Source organism: Narcine bancroftii, chromosome 5, assembly GCF_036971445.1.
Source record: "Narcine bancroftii isolate sNarBan1 chromosome 5, sNarBan1.hap1, whole genome shotgun sequence".
Lineage (NCBI taxonomy): Eukaryota > Metazoa > Chordata > Chondrichthyes > Torpediniformes > Narcinidae > Narcine > Narcine bancroftii.
In genome coordinates this window covers 245490604-245507809 of record NC_091473.1, presented here as the reverse complement: position 1 = coordinate 245507809, position 17206 = coordinate 245490604, and the positions used below count along the sequence as shown (strand labels likewise).

Below are 17206 nucleotides of genomic sequence, written 5' to 3'. Positions count from 1 at the left end.
AAGTCATATCTTAAAAACAGTACACGATAGAAAGAATCAGCGTCCAAAATCCAGCCAAAATGTAATCAAGATGCACCACGAAGGCAACAAAAGAAATTGATGAAGGTACGGCGGTAAATTTAATTTATATAGATGTTAGTAAGGGTTTTGACAAGGTCCCCCAGTGAGAGACTTGTTTAGAAAGTGAGGAGGCATGGGATAGACAGAAATTTGGCTATGTGAATTAAAAACTTCCTTGCACGTATAAAACAGAGAGCACAGTTGTAATGAACAGAAGCATTCTTCCTGGAGGTCAGTGTCTAGTGGAGTTCTGCAGGGATCTGTTCTGGGACCCTTGCACTTTGTGATTTTCATAAATTATCTAGATTAGTGGTTTTCAAACTGCCCCCTAAGTTCACATTCCACCTATGCCATAGGTGCTCTGTGATTAGTAAGGGATTGCTTAAGGTGGGATGTTAATGGAAAAATATAGTTGAGAACTTAAGTGACCAATTCTTACACAAGGAGTAGCAGAAATCTGGAACCTGCATCCTTAAGTGGCTGTGGCCAAGGCGCAAAAGTGGGATTTTGGATGGGGGGGGACAGTTGCCAGGGAAGATGGGACAAAGACAGATGAATGAAATTGAGGTAAAGGTTAACACGTGTGATGGAACAAGCAGCAGGCTGAAGGGCTGAATGGCCAGTTATTCCTCTGTTTTGGGGAGTTTAGAGATTTCTTCTTCTTGAACCCTGCTGGCATTATTCTCCTGGTTTACTCTGCTAGGTGGTTGTAAGCGAAAGGATTCCTCTACTGGCAAAGTAGGACATGAACTCCAAAGGGAAGGTTAGCATCAGATGGGGGTTCTAATTCATGCTCAATCTCTAGTCCAGTAGTTCTCAACCTTTTTCTTTCCACTCACATACCACTTTTAGTAAGCCCTATGCCTTCGATGCTCTGTGATTAGTGAGGGATTGCTTAAGGTGAGTGGGCATGGAAGGTTGAGAATCACTGGTCCAGACCCAACTTTGTTACTGAAATATTTTGCTAGATACTTGACCCTTTTCCCTTGGCATTATGAAACCATGCACATAATGAGTCAATTAGGTGCGATTAAAACAACGTTTTTCAAACCTTTTTCTTCCCATTCACATCCCACCATAAGCAATCCCTTACTAATCACAGAGCACTGATGGCATAGGGGTTGCTTAAGGTGGAATGTGAGTTTAGGGCTGCCATTTGAGAACTACCGCTCTGTGTTATTCTTTTCTTCGAGACTGGGTCCAAATCCTGGAATTCCCTCCCTGCTGTGGGAATAACCTCACCAGATGAAATTCAATGGCTCACGGAGGTGGCATTCGGCCACTTTCCCAAAGTCGATTAAGGATGGTCAATGAATTTCAGCCTTTCTACAAATGAATAAAGAGTGAAGGCAGAAAATAATGAGAAAGTGGAACTGAGTGAAGTTACAGTATGAACATATCCAGCAAATCCCAGAATGTGATGTGAAATCAGGGCATGACATAACGTGTCTCTCAGTGAATGAGGGACTGCCACAGATTTACTGCTGTTTACACATCCACGTTAGCAGTAAGATGGCTTCAATAAATTATGTAAATGCAACTTGACACCTTTCATGAGAAAATAGATGGTAAAAGTCTGTGTGTGGGAAAAACAGAATGAAAATAAATTTCCCTAATGCCCCCAGTTAAGCGCCATTTAAAATAAATTCCACTAAACGTTCTGTTGAGAGATTCACTTGTGATTCCACTGTTAAACATTACAGGCCATCTTACTGCTTCCATGCTGAATCTGTGCTTAAACCAAACAGTGGATATTGTAGTGTACATTAATGATAAGAGAAGCTATCCATATTAATGGACAAAAGATCAATATTCCAATCCAACCCACCACTCATCCCTTGGCACATACCCCTGTTCCCTGTTCCCCATCAAATTGGCACCTATCCCTGTGACTGCAAGAGATGTTCACCTTGCCCCACATGTCCTCTCTCACCACTAATTATGGGCCTCAAACAGTCCTTTCAAGTCAAGCAACATTTCACTGCAAGGGTTATCCGGTGCTCCTGTTGTGATCTCCTCTACATTGTAGAGACTGGGCTCAGACTGGGAGATTGCCTTGTTGAGCACCTCAGCTCTGTCAACCACAATAGCTGAATCTCCCAGTGGTCACCTATTTCAATTCCCCATCCCAGTTCCTTGCTGACATGTCTGTCCATGGCCTCATTCACTGCCAGACTGAGACCACTTGAAAATTGGAGAAACACTGCATCTTCCATCTGGGCACCCTCCAAACAGATGGCATTAACATCAACTTCTCTGGCTTCCATAAACACCCCCCTTCTTTTTCTCCCTATCACCTTTCACCCCAAATCTCTTTTTCTTCCCTCTTCCCTCTGTCACAAAGCCAAAATCAATTCTCATATTTCCTCATCATTTCCAATTAACACATTTTGTGGGTCTGGACACCTCCCCCTGCCAGTCTTCATCTTTATTCTGACGCCGTCCTGTGCTTTATTTCTACTTTGAAGATGGGCTCAGGCCTGAAATATCCATAATATATCTTTACTTCCTATGGACACTGCTACACCAACTGAGTTCCTCCAGCATTTCTGTATGTTTTAACTTAATTTCAATTATTAATCTGGATTTTTACTTTAAAGCCTAATCATGAGTAACAAGGTAAAAACTCCTCTGGTTCATTAATATCTTTCCCAGGAGAAAATATGCTGACCTTACCTGTCCTGTTCAATGAGTTCATACACATCAGCATAGTTACATCTGCAATGGTCAGCAAGATCAAAGGCACCAAAGGATAGCCAATTAATGTAGTTGTGTTAAAGTTCCCGAAAAATTGAGTGAATATGAATGAGTTACATTGCAGGTTCCTTTATCAGTCTGCCAAGCACACCTGTACCCGGCTTAAGATGCTGGTCAATTCTCCTTCTGTGCTTTTGAGAACATTTTTGAAATCAGTGCAGGTCAACTTTAAACAGATATCCCTTCCTGTGGTCTCAGCCTTTTACTTCAGTCCCAATGGCTTTAAAGCTATCATTAAGGAAGAACTTGTGAGGCATTTGAATAGAAATGGTTCCATCAGGCTGACGCAGCATGGATTTGGGAAGGACAGGGCACGTTTGACAAATTTACTGGAGTCTTTTGAGAATATAATAAGCACAGAGGACAGAACAGGTGGATGTTGCATATTTGAAGGCGTTCGTTAAAATCCCATGGTAAAGTCTTATCTACAGATACATGAAGTTGAGGGTAATGTACAGCACGGATAGAGGATTGATTAACCAAAGCAGAGGGTGGGATAAATGGGTGTTTCTTTGGTTGGTAATTTGTGGTGAACAAAGTGCTGCAGGGCTTGATGCCAGATTATATACATCAGTGAGTTGGAAGAGAGGACTGAGTTTGGTGCATCTAAATTTGCAGTTGTCGCTAAATTGCGTGGAGAAGCAAATTGTGCAGAGGATGCACTGAGATAGATTAAATGAGCAGGCGAGGATCTGGCAGATGAACTACAATGTTGGCAAATGCGAGGGCATCTGCTTTGGAAGGAAAAACTGTAGATCATATTATTATTTAAATTGCAGCATGCTGTGGTGCAGACACTTGGGAATGCTTGTGCATTAATTCCAATTGGTTAGTTTTCAGGTGCAATGGGTAATTAAGAGATTGGATTTAAGATCAGGGAAGTTCTGCTGCATCTGTACAGGGTATTGAGTGCAGTTCTGGTCTCCTGAATTGGCTTTGGAGGTGGTGCTGAGGAGGTTCACCAGGCTGACTCCGGAGATGAGGCGGCCTAGTGAGATTGAGTTGCCTGGGACTCAACTTGCTGGAATATTTAAAAAATGAAAGGAGATCTTGTGGAAAGATACCAAATTGTGAAAGATAGAGGCAGGAGAGTTTCTTCAACTGATAGATAAGATTAGAACAAGGGACATAGACTCAAGATTCGGGGAGTCGATTTAGGACAGAAGAGGAGGAACTGCTTTTCCTAGAGAGTCAAATCTTTACCCAAGGAAGTAGTAGAGGGTGCCTCATTAAATATATTTTAAGACACAGGTTGGTTTTTGTCTGGTGGGGGAATGATGTGATAAAGGAGGCTAGGTGGAGCTGAGTCCACAGCCAGATCAGCCAAGATGTTATTCAATGGCAGAGCTGGCTCAATGGCCGATCCTGCTCCTGGTTCTTAATTATTTACATCTTCTAGGCTTCTGAAAAGTGCACTGTGTGGTGATGGAAAATTGGAAACCATTTCACATTGGGCACAGCCTTGCAGCGAAATTACTCTGTGAATGTTTCACTCTCCCTCTGACAGAGCCTCTTTGCCAACACCTCTCAAAATCTCTGACCTCCACTGCCAAGAAGTGCAAGGACAGCAGGTGCAAGGAAACATCATCATGTCTAAAATTACAATAGAAAATGCTGGAAATATTCAACAGGTCAGGAAGTATCTCTGAAGAGAGAAAAGGGGTTGACATAGGTCAATGACCTGTTCATTACCTCACTTGCATTTTTCATTTATACCCAATTTCTTAACTCAGATGCATATTGGATCGAATTCCTTGAATTTATTGCAGAGCATGTGTTGGAGGTTGAAGAATTGATTGCTACCCAATGGTACAATTATTGATGGCTTATGGTGTCCAGGCACGGCTGTTTAGTTGAAATTTACCATCATCAATAAAGAATGTTCTGTTTATATTCTACTTCTGTCTCTCTAATTGTAGATGCATCCACACAAAAGAAACCTGCTTACACCACAACCGGGGACAGGATAAAACAATTCAGCATTTTGATCCTGCTCTACAATTCAATCAAATCAAGGCCACACAATTACCCTGCCTTGTTTCCAATTCACAAAACAAGAACTAAAACAATGTACAGCAGTTTAACCACCATGTGTTGAAAGAGGAAAGGAATTAATATTTCAGATTAATAATCGTTCATCAGTGTCTAGAATCAAACCAAAAAAAACTTTTTTGTGTTAACTTCATCATCCAAACAACCAGATTCTCGATCTAACTTCAGCTTTAATCTTATATCACTGTTAGAAGTAGCTTTGCGATATCTGGAGCGTCAAACCTTATTAGTATGGTAACCAGCTGGTTCAGATCACCCAAGACATGGCAGCAGTTCAAGAAGACCCACCACCATTTTCTCAAGGATAGCTTGGGAGAGATTATAAATGCTGACCTTGCTAATGCCACCCATGACTGTCTATAATAAAAAAGGGAATAAAGCAGGACTAAAAAAGAATTGTTCCTTCATTGTTCATCGTGAGGAATTCAGGCAGGCACACGCAGCATAGATTCAGGAAGGGCACGTCATGTTTGACAAATTTATTGGAGTTCTTTGAGAATATAATAAGCCCAGAAGATAGAACAGGTGAATGTTGTATGTTTGCTCGGGGGCTAAAATGCCATATTAAGGGCTTATCCATAGGTGAGGATACATGAAGTTAAGGGTAATGTACAGCACAGATAGAGGATTGTTTAACCAATAGAAAGCAGAGGGTGGGATAGATGGGTATTTCTTTGGTGTGGTAATTTTTGGTGAACAAAATGCTGCAGATGTCCGTTATATAAATTCATGATTTGGAAGAGAGGACTGAGTTCCTTATATCTACATTTGCTGATGGCACTAAGTTGAGTTGAAAAGCTAATTGTGTAGAGGATGCAGTGAATCTGCAGAGAGATATAGATAGGTTAAATGAGTGGGCAAGGATCTGGCAAATGGCGTACAATGTTGGCAAATGTGGAGGCATCCACTCTGGAAGGAAAAATGCTACAGGGGAGAAGGCACAGTCCATGTAGAGTGCGCAAATTTAAGTTCATGGGAGTCACTATCTCAGAGGATTTTTCTTGGATGCAGCACACTAATGGCATTGTGAAGAATGCACATCAGTGCCTCCACTTCTCCAGGAGTTTGTGGAGGTTTGGCATGTGGACACCAATACCCATGAGTGTAAAGCCCTGCAAAAGGTAGTGGATACAGTCCAGAACATTGTAGGCAAAACCCTCCCCACCATCGAAAACATCGCTGCCGTCGGAGAGCATGATCAATCATTGAGGATTCACACCACTCAACACACACTCTGTTCTTGCTGCTACCATCAAGAAAGAGGTAGAGGTGCCACAAGACTCACACCACCAGGTTCAGGAACAGCTGCTACCCCTCCACCATCAGACTCCTCAACAACAAACTCAATCAGGGATTCATTTAAGGCACCTTATTGTTTTTTTCCTCTCTATATTGCATAGTGATAGGTCTGCTTTGTTCATGAATGAGTGAGACAAACACCAGACTGAGTCGAAATCAGGGTTCTTTGTTCTTTATTACCGGATTGTAACACTTGCAACTAAACATGTTAGTCGGAGAATGCATTCTGCCGTTATCAGCAAAATGATGATTTTTTATACCCTTGGATACGTGCTTAGAACATCATCATATCATTACTTGTCCAATGACTAAAACTGTTGCTATCCTTTCCCTGCTAGCTTCCTGCCTCTCAATCCATCAATGTCTCTCTTATCTTGTAAGTACAAGGATGCATTCACATCTTGTTACAGCCCTGTACAGGGTAACTCCTTACACATTCCCATCTCATGATGTTTTACCTTACAATAGTCAGTTTGTTTACATTTATTTATTTGTGTACATTTTTTCTTGCACTACCAATGAGTGGTAATTCTTCCCGGCCCACAGGAAAAAGAATCTCAGGATTGTATTTGATATCATGTATGTTCTCTGAGAATAAATCAGATATCTGAAATCTGAAATCTAATTCTAATTGTGCTCTCACTGTTTCCATCTGTCCCCTTCAGGTAGCCGAGAGGCTGCTTTTGTCTATGCCATATCCTCTGCCGGGGTTGTGTATGCCATCACACGAGCATGCAGTCAAGGAGATCTGAATACCTGTGGCTGTGATCCACGCAAGAGGGGCAAGGCTCGGGACCTGAGAGGAGAATTTGACTGGGGAGGCTGCAGCGATAACATCAATTATGGAATAAAGTTCTCCAAGGCCTTCGTAGATGCCAAGGAGAAGAAGGAAAAAGACGCCAGGGCACTAATGAATCTCCACAATAACCGATGTGGCAGGACTGTGAGTAAACCATAGGAAGGGCCTTGAAATGAAGTCTTGAAAGATAAACAGGTTCAGTTTTGAAATGAGTTCCAATGTTATGCAGAAATCCACAGATAAACAGCACCATGGACTATTCAACTATCAGATGTTTGAAGGAGCAAGCTAGATATTTACCATTTGTCAACCATTCAGCAAGTCTGTATTCTTTATTGGCCCTCAATTCTTTTTTTTTCCCCATTTATTGCTCTGTTTTGTAGTACAAGCTAGTTAGTTATTAATGGAAGAGCAATTCATGAGTTAATAAGATTAATAATTGATGGAAAAGAACTAATTATTTAAGAGTAATTAATCAGTCTTTGGCCTCTGGGACTTAAAAATTGATGAATAGATATTAGTTAGTGATGTGATATTCAGTGTAACATTTAACTACTGATATTAGGAAATTAATTTTTGAAGATTATTAATTATTGGTATAAGGCACGAATTGATTTAAGAGTTACAGGGAAAAAAAGACAAAGCAATTACCTAAATAATTGATGTCAAACAACATTATTAGCTAAGTCCATTAATCACTGATAAAATATTAATTATTGTGAGTAATTAATCATTTAATTTTATGAAAGCAATTATTTCTGTGAAAGAGAAAATATTGTTGATATAATGGAAATTATAGTTATTAGCTACAATATTAAGTCATGATTTACTGAGTCAAAAGCGTTACTTTTGTTGGAAGTATCATAAATATTTTTTTTTAATTCATTTGTTTGTTTCCTTGTCCCAATTTCGTTGCCCTCTGTGTCTAATTTTCCTCGATGGGACGTTCCCTCCTTCAAGGATTTACAAAGTCCAACATCAAATCAGATTTCCTGTATTTGGCCAGTCTTAACTTTGCCAGGGGCACGTTTGACTTCCTTTACAATTCAGTGGCAAAAAATTCCCAATGTCCAGCCGACAACTTCCTGATTAAAAGGCTTACATGGTTAAATTACAATACAGATTGAAGGGTTAGTTAGGGCGATGCCATTCCAGCACGGGTGACCGGGGTTCAAATCTCCTGTAAGGAGATTGTGCATTCTCCCTGTGTCTGCGTGGGTTTCCTCCGGGTGCTTCAGGTTCCTCCCACCCTTCAAAATGTACGGGGGGTGGGGGGTGTAGGTGAATTGGGGTATTTATGTGGCATGGGCTTGTGGGCCAGAAGAGCCAAAATTTAATATTTGATTTCCTTTGAGAAAAGAAGCAGAGCACTGTCAAACCTGATGGAGTAGAGAGAGGTAGAAACACTTCTGCTGATGCAGGAATCCATCACATCATGAAACATAACCAGCTAAACAAATACAATGGACAACCTTCTCCAAGGCACAAGTTGCAAGCTTGATGGAATAAAGTATTTTCCAATATCAATATGGACCACACAATATTTGACACCACATGGGGATATTTGATCAATTGTTTATCGTCCAAATTTCGAAGGGATAAGGGGTAAAGATATGTGGAAATGAGTCAGAGATCAGTTATGATCTCAATGAACAGAGAGAGTAAAATGACCCTCTCCTGTTGCAAGATACTGATTATCTACATTACTTTGCTGAGTGACTCCATCTGCCAATCCTTTAACATTTTTGTCATTAACAAGAGGCAAAAATAGCATATAACAAAATTTAAAAACAAAACATCTGTTGAATTCTGTATCAGGCAGCGTGCCAACGGAATGAGATTGGTATCAGATGTAGAGCAGACAATATGCACATGTTCAAAACATGCAAAGGAAACACAAACCTCAAGGGGTTAATGATCTTTAAATCAATTTGCATCAGTTATCACAGTGAACAGTATTTCAACAGTAATTTTATAGTTTGAACCATTTATTAAAAAAAACTCAAAAAATTCTCAAAGGAAATATGAAGAAATATTTCATGCATTCTGCTGTTCCTTTACATTGTTTTCTGAACTATATTCATGTAATTGTTTGTTAGCAGTGAAATATGACTTTAATGGATATGAAAGGGCTTCGGTTTTACTTCCCCACCACCCCATGGTCAATTGCTAGCTAAACCTCAACATCTGAATAAAAAGGGTGACTGCTTCCCAATGTATCCATCAACAGAAATTTCATTCTTCACAATGCTTCCAGTTTTTGCTGGTATCGCTATGGTTGGGAGGAGGAAGGAGATGAGGGGAGTTGATGGTTGTGGAGTTTGAGTCCTCTAAAGATTAAGAAAAACTACAGATTGCTGGAAATGTGAAATAAAAAAGGAAAAAGCTGTGAACACTCAGCAGGACTGACAGCGCTCGTGGATAGAGAAGCATCTAACACTTCAGAATAAGAAATAGGAGCAGGAGTCGGCTATCCACCCTGTCGAGCCTGCTCTCTCAGATCATGACTGATCTGATGATAGACATCTCCAACTATCTGCCTTCTCCCCATATCCTTTATCACTTAATTCCCTTACTATGTAAAAATATGTCCAACCTTGTCTGAAATATATTTATTGAGATCGCTTCCACTCCTTCACTGAACTGAATTCCACAGATTCACCACCCTCTTGGAAAAGCAGTTCCTCTTCATTTCTGTCCTAAATCTACTACCCTGAATGAGATTATGTTCCCTAGTTCTAATCTCCCCCACCAAAGGAAAAAACTTACCTACTTATCGATATACTCATAATTTTATATGTTTCTATAAGATAGCCTCTCATTCTCCTAAATTCCTGTGAGTACAGTCCCAGATGACTCTATCTCTCCTCAAAGGCCACCCCCTCATCTCTGGAATCAACCTGGTGAACCTCCTCTACACTGCCTCCAAAGCCAGTACATCCTTCCTCAAGAAACGATGACCAGTATTGTATGCAGTACTCCAGATGCAGCCTCGCCAGTACCTTGTACAGTTGCAGCATAACCTCCCTGCTCCTAAATTCAATCCCTCTAGCAATGAAGGCCAACATTTCATTTGCTTTCTGCTACACCTGCAAACCAACTTTTAGTGATTCATGCAAAAACATTCCCAAGTCCTTCTGCATGGCAGCATGCTGCAATCGCTTGCCATTTAAATAATCATCTGATCTTCCATTTTTCTTTCCAAAGTGGATAATCTCACATTTGCCAACATCTGTACAGACCTTTGCCCACTCACTTAACCTATCTATATTTCACTGCAGACTCTCCATATCCTCTGCAGAATTTTCTTCTCCACTCAATTTAGTGTCATCCGCAAGCTTTAGATACACTACCCTCTGTCCCCTCTTCTAGAACATTAATGTATATCATGAACATTTGCGGGCCCAGCACTGACCCCTGTGACACCCCTCTCACCTCTGACTGCCAACCAGAAAACCACCCCTGTATCTCAACTCCCTCCTTTCTATTGGTTAAGTAGCCCTCTATCTCAGCTAACCCATCACCCGCAACTCTATACATCCTTATCTTATGTATGTTTTTATGTGGAAACTTATCAAACGCCTTCTGGAAATCCAAGTAAACAACGTCCATCTGCTCCGCTCTATCTACCGCGATCGTTATATATTCAAAGAAGGTCTGGGATCCTTCATCATTACTCTCTTAGGTTAGGGTTATGGTGCATTGGTGTAATTAGGAGTTCCACCATGTTTTTATTGAAAAGTAAAGGTGAAAGAGTAAGCCCAAATTGTTGCACAATTGAGCATGTCAAGAGACAAGGGAAATAAAGAGAAGTTCGTCTCTCGCAGGGTCTCCCCCTTGTCCAGCTGGGTGGAATCATATTCACCAGATTCCATTCTCATCTATGTCACAAAGAATCAATCAGAATGGGTTTCTTCCCACTCCCACACTGTTAACTCTGGTGTCTCCCAAGGGTGTTCACTCTTCCTGTTTCACAACGAGGAGCTTCCCTGGCAACATTATCCAAAAAAAACTTCATCTCTTTACATCTGTACACCAAACACATTCAAGTCTTCCTCAAAACCATCTCTCCCAACCCCTGCACATTCGAAATAGTCTGATGTCTTGTTCAGTACTCACTGGAAAAATGGTTCTTCAGCTATTTTCTCCTGGCCAATACTTATCCCAAAGCAAGAAGCATCTGTACATTATTACTTGGCTATTTATTGGAGAATACTATTTCCATTTTGGCTACTCGGCTGTAGTATTGCAACAGTGATCCCACTTCAAAGTATTTCATAAGCTATAACTACCTTAGGACTTCTTAAAAGTCATGAAAGGTGCTGTATAAATGCAGAACTCTTTTTTTGAAATATTGGGAAAATTAAGGCATTGGTTTCAGTTCCTTGTTTAAACTCAGACTCAGACACTATTTATTGTCATATAATAAAAATAAATATCATATTACATGAAATTGCCTTTAGTCTGCCATAATATTTGCCATTAGCATTTTCCCAGCACCCTTCACAATCAGAGAAAGAGAAGCAAAAGAGAGTGCCCTCAGAGTCAGTGTCCGTGGAGTTGTCTCCAATGTTTCTGCAGCCTCTGCCACCACACAGCTTCTGTTCGATCTATCACCAACCCAAGCCCAGATCCAAATCTCCAACACAATGAGAAGCCTTCAGCACCCTGGGCCCTTCAGGATCCCTTCTTGCCCTCAGCTCCCACTCAAATCCTGGTTTTGAAACCTGATTCTTATGAGCCAGTCGTCCACAGCCTGCAGCCTGCTCTGAGTCCTTTGGCATCGTCTCCAGCAGCCCGCAGCCTGTGTGGATTCCTCGCACACTAGTTGCCAATAGCATGCCTCGTGTGTGTGTTCTTCAGCAGCAGAGCCCCCTGCTGGTCCGCCACCATGGTCCTTGGGGTCATCTCCTCTGCTTGTTCTTCTCAGCGGGGATTGTTCTCCCCGCTACTGACACCCTGCACCAGTCCACTGCTCCCTCAGAGTCTGGAAACCTCAAGGCAGTTGCCAAACCCAGATGGCGCCATCTTGGGCATAAACGCAGTGGTTGCTGGATTTTAAATAAAACACCATCAGCTCCTTTAACAGGCCATCTACAGCCTGTACGGAGCTGACAGCAGTTGGACTGGGCGTTTGTAGTGGAGCCATCAGCAGTTGGACTGAGCAGTAGAACTCCTCAGGAGAGCGCTGTGCCTCCACTCCCTGCTCTCTCCAGGTCCACACCAGTGACAGTGGCTAAGTAGGCTTAAGCCTAGGGGCACGGCAGGAGCCGGGACTTCGGGCTCCTGGTAGGAGTGGGGACAACCGGCTCCCAGCAGGAACGGGAATGTCGGGCTCCCAGCAGGAAGGAGGACCTCGGACTCCCGGCTGGAGCAGGGACATCAGGGTCCCAGGCAGGACGGAGACCTTGGGCTCTACAATTCTTTCAGCCCCAAGAGTTCAATCAACCCCCTGGTGTTTATAGACTCCCTTTTGACCTCCTGCCATTTTTTGACCCCTTGGATAGTCCCATCGGCTCCCAAGGGTCAATATCAGCCATTTTGGAGATCCCTAATATAGGTTATTTAATGTAACTCAATGTCACTTTATTCTATTCAATGAAGGGTGAGACGGGGGTGGGGGCAAGGTCAGGGGGAACCTTACTAAAGCTCAGCCTATGAGCCCAGGTTGTAGTTAATCGGCCACTGGCCAGTGGCAGCGCTGTCGTCAAAGCAGCGCCAACAGCGCCACCATTTTTTTCCTTATCAGTGATTCATCCACATTATTTATACCCTTGATGTAATACTTGATGATCTCATTAATAGGTCTGCACCATCACTAAAATCACCTACTTGCAAAATTGACTGAGTCCAACCTCCCTCAATGCTTTCTATCTTTGTACTACCTCCCAGTCGCACAACCTAAGCTGATCATTCGTCATTCCTGATTTTCAAAGCTCAGCCCTTACCAACTGGGCCCACAGTTGCCAGGACGCTGAGCTCTGGAATGTCCTCCCTGAAATTTTCTTCGGTCGATCTCCTATTTTTTTTTCCTTTGAGATGTTCCGTAAAATCTATCTCTTTTGGTCATCCATCCTGACATATGGCTTGGTGTTAAATTTGTGGTAACGTTCCTGGAAAACATTTTGAGACATTTCACGATTTTATCACATCTGGTAAATCCCATCGTCTAATGCTCCAGATGGAACTCTAACCAGATATTTACATAACTATAGACTGGTTATTTTTGAACCTGCCCACTGCCTTTAATGGTGTCTTTAAGAGTGTCTATTTCTTCAGAATGATCTTCAAGCTTTCTCATAGTTAAAACTTTCAGAACTATGAGGATCTAATGAATCCCTCCTACCTCTCCATGGTCTCATCGTCTTTCTGAAAATAAAAAAAAATCTAATGATCCAACTGCAGGTTAACCAATGCTAACATTTTCCCTCTGCCCCTGCATTTTACTGACAGATATTCTCTCTCAGTCTTCATTGAGACACCTGCCTGCTTTTTGCTTTTATCTTGAGGAAGGGCTCAGGCCTGAAATGTCGGTAATATATCCTTACTTCCTATGGTCGCTGCGAGACCGGTTGAGTTCCTCCAGCATTAATGGTATGTTTTTACTACAATCATAGCATCTGCAGACTTCTGTGTTTCACTTTTGATGACAGATTTTAAGGGCCTGTTTCCATACCATCAGCAGACAAAGCTCTTCTGTCAATTCCAACAGCAATGTATTTTGCAGCTTTCCCTTAAAAGATGGAAATAGTAACTGATTTATTCCTTTAGCGTACTGGAAGCCTAGCCAGGTTCTTCACAAGCCCCGACATCAATGCGATGCCCTGCCTCTAGAAGGCAGCCATCATCAGAAAGAATCCCCATCACCTTGGTCACAATCTCTTCTCACTGCCACGTTCTAGAAGAATGAGGTCCAATATCTCTAGGCTCCAATGGCTCTTAAACCTCTCCATACCACTGTAACCCTAAGCATAAATTTCTCCAAGACTACTGAAAGATTTGTCTGCACTATTTAACCAGCACTTTTTTAATGCACTAACTGCATCTGTGAATAATTATTTATCTGTCCTATAAAATTAATTGTCTCTTCTGTTTCATGGCATGTTGTGGTGATTCAATTTATTTTCTACAGGGTTGCAGACATCACAGATTTAAAGTAATTCTTAGGATGCAGGAATCAGTGACAAGCCTTCCATTAGTCTTACAAATCTGATTTAATTCAACTGAGTCGCATGTTTGGCCACTTAAACAGGCCCTTAAAATCTGTCATCAAAAGTGAAACACAGAAGTCTGCAGATGCTATGATTGTAGTAAAAACATACCATTAATGCTGGAGGAACTCAACCGGTCTCGCAGCGACCATAGGTTGATCACTGGACTGGGACTGTGGTCACAGAATGTGATGGGACATATTTGAGGCTATTCAGCCCATTAAGTTCATGGCGCTCCTAGCTGAGCAATCGCATCTGTCTCAGAGCACCAGGCATTTTCTCATTCAGGTGCCTATCCAATTCCCCGTAAATAACTAATTCTGGGAGGGCAAACTAAATTCAACCAGGCACTGACACTTGGTGGGAGCAAGTGTCAGAGTCCAGCCGAGTTAACTCACTAATCACCTTCTGGCGGTGTGAAAGCACAACCTGCTCTCGCTTTGTCACCGATGGAGGCAGGACCCCCCCTTAAAATGTCAGGTTGCCGATTAACCAGGTAAATCGTGGTGCAGCGGGAAAGGCTCCCAAGTGCAGCACGCCCGGAAAGTTTATCGGCTACCTAGGAGGGATGGCAGTGTGAAAGGGGCCGCGTGATTACCGGGTACAAACCCAGTAAATTACCCGGTTCAACCCACATGTTATCGGCAGTGTGTTTCCATGACATCTGTAGGCAATGAATTTCAGACCACACAGCCACTTTTCATTAAAAATAAATCCTCAAATCTCCATTGCATATTTTGGCCAGAATTCTAAGTTTATGCTCCTTGTTTCCTGATGGGAATGACATTAAAGACAACCACAATTTTAAAATGAGGGGTCACCCTTTGAAGACAGAGATGAGGCAAATTTTATTTCCCTCAACGGCTTGTGAATCTTTGGAACTCTCTTCCTTAAAGAGTGTTGAAAGCAGACCTTTTGAATATTATTAAGGTAAAGGAAGTTAGGTACTTGATAAAGAAGGAGAGTTCAGGGAGACAGGAATGCAGAGTTGAGGTTGGCGCCAGAACTTAATAAATGGCATAGCAGGCTTGAGTGACCAAAGACTGCTTCTTTTCATATGTTATTGTGTTCTCACACACTTAAGTGCAGTTGTCTGAGTAAGGCTTCCCAAGGGTCCTCGGAGAAGTGACAGCAAATTAAATTTTGTACTTAACCTCATGAAGTATTAGGAGAAGTGGCGAGAAGTTGGTCGAAGAAGTAGCTTTCAAGGAGGAGAGAACCAGTATGAAACGTATTGGGGATGGGATGAAACAAAAAGATTCAATAAAGGTTCGATGAGGTCATTTTGTAATTATTCTACTAATGCATGTGTCAATTATCCTGAGGTGAGGATCATGGTAACTGGAGGAACTGTAGCCAATGGTAAGGCAATAAAACTCATCAATTTACAAGAGTCTTGATTTGGAGGAACATAGAGATCTCAGAGAATTATTACAAGTTGGGAAGGGGCAAGAAGAATTTTAAGAGTAACCTTTTTGATTTCTCTGACAGATTTGTGTAATTCGTTCATGCTTGGAAAGTGGGCGCAGCCAGTAAAACAAAGTTTTCATTTGTGTCATGCCTTACACGATATCCCAAAGAACTTTAAAACCACTTTGAAACTGCCTGAAATGCAGCAACCAATTTGTGCACAGCCAGCTCCCTGAGCATAAGCAATCATAGCAGGAATGTGCCATTCAGCCCATCTTGCCTGTTCAACTTTTTAGCTAAGTGATATTTTCCTGTAACAGCTTTTTATCCTTTGGCTCCCTTCATACTTAAAAGTCTAATAATGAGATCATCTGTTATTTGTAAAATTCCCATTATCCGGAATTCAGGCAAACGGAAGTCTCGAGCAACTGGCAAAAAAAAATCAAGGAAAATAAATAGGTGAAAAATATGGAAGTCTAAAATTGGCACGCCCTCGTGATTAATTCACCAATTATGCAAAATGCAGTCTCAAGCAACCGGAAAATGTACTTACCCACCACCTACCAATCCCATGGGGCGATTTACTGTATTTGCCAAAGGTTGAATATTAGGCACGAAGCCAGAGATAACTCCCCATTTTTCTTTGAAATGGGAGCTTTCATGAAAAACCAGGTGAGCCTTGGTTTTATGTCTCATTTCTCTAGTGCAGTAGCCTCACATGTATGGACCCATGTATCTGGGATGGGGCTTTAAATCACATCTACTGAATCTACAACATAGAACACTACTGCACAGTACAGGCCCTTTGGCCTACGATGTTGTGCCGACCTATATGTACCTGCAAAACGATATTAAACCCTCCCTACCTTAAAACCCATTATTTTTCTTTCATCCATGTGCCTATCTAAGAGTCTCTTAAATTCCTCTGTTGTATCAGCCTTCATCACCATCCATGGAAAGGCATTCTAGGCACCCACAAGTCTGTGTAAAAAATTCTCCCCTCAACTTTCCTCCCTTCACTTTGTATGGATATCCTCTGGTGGTTGCTACTCTTTCCTGGGAGAAAAGGCATTGACTGTCTTCCTTATCTATGCCTCTCATAATCTTGCAGACCTCTTATCAAGACTCTTCTCATTCTTCTACGCTCCAAAGAGAAAAGCCCTAGCTCTGCTAAACTTGACTCGTAAGACATATTTTCCAATGTTTGGAGTCAGTGTGGTGAAGGCCATTTGTCCTCAGGCCTCTTTTGGGTCATGATGTTCAACTGAATCTGGGCCAGAGATCAGAACAAAAGTGGAGGCAAAACCCTTTTACAACACATGAAGTACTTTAATATCTGAGCTGAGAAGTGCTTATTAACTTCACAGCCCAGAAATTAAAGTTACTGGGAAAATAAAAACTACAGCTGCTGGAAATCTGAAATAAAATCAGAAACCTGCTGAACATGTGCTGCAATCTTAAATTTCACAGCTTTTCACTTCCTTTGTGCATCTTCTTCCTTCTTCCATTGTAGGGGAGTTTGGGACAGAATAAAAGGGCCTCAATATAAAACAGAGATGTGGAAAAATTTCTTCAGGCAGAGGTCATGAGTCTGTGAAACTTGTTGCCATAGGTGCCT

The 17206-nt window shown here is 41.8% G+C and overlaps 1 protein-coding gene across 1 annotated transcript in view; it reads left to right on the top strand.

Annotated features, from left to right (window-relative positions):
- The window catches only part of wnt2bb (wingless-type MMTV integration site family, member 2Bb), a 57582-nt gene that overhangs the window by 20004 nt on the left and 20372 nt on the right, over window positions 1-17206 (top strand). Inside the window, exon 3 of the mRNA XM_069941946.1 lies at window positions 6834-7111. Coding sequence (XP_069798047.1) covers window positions 6834-7111 — 278 coding nt within the window. The remainder of the gene's footprint in view (window positions 1-6833; window positions 7112-17206) is intronic.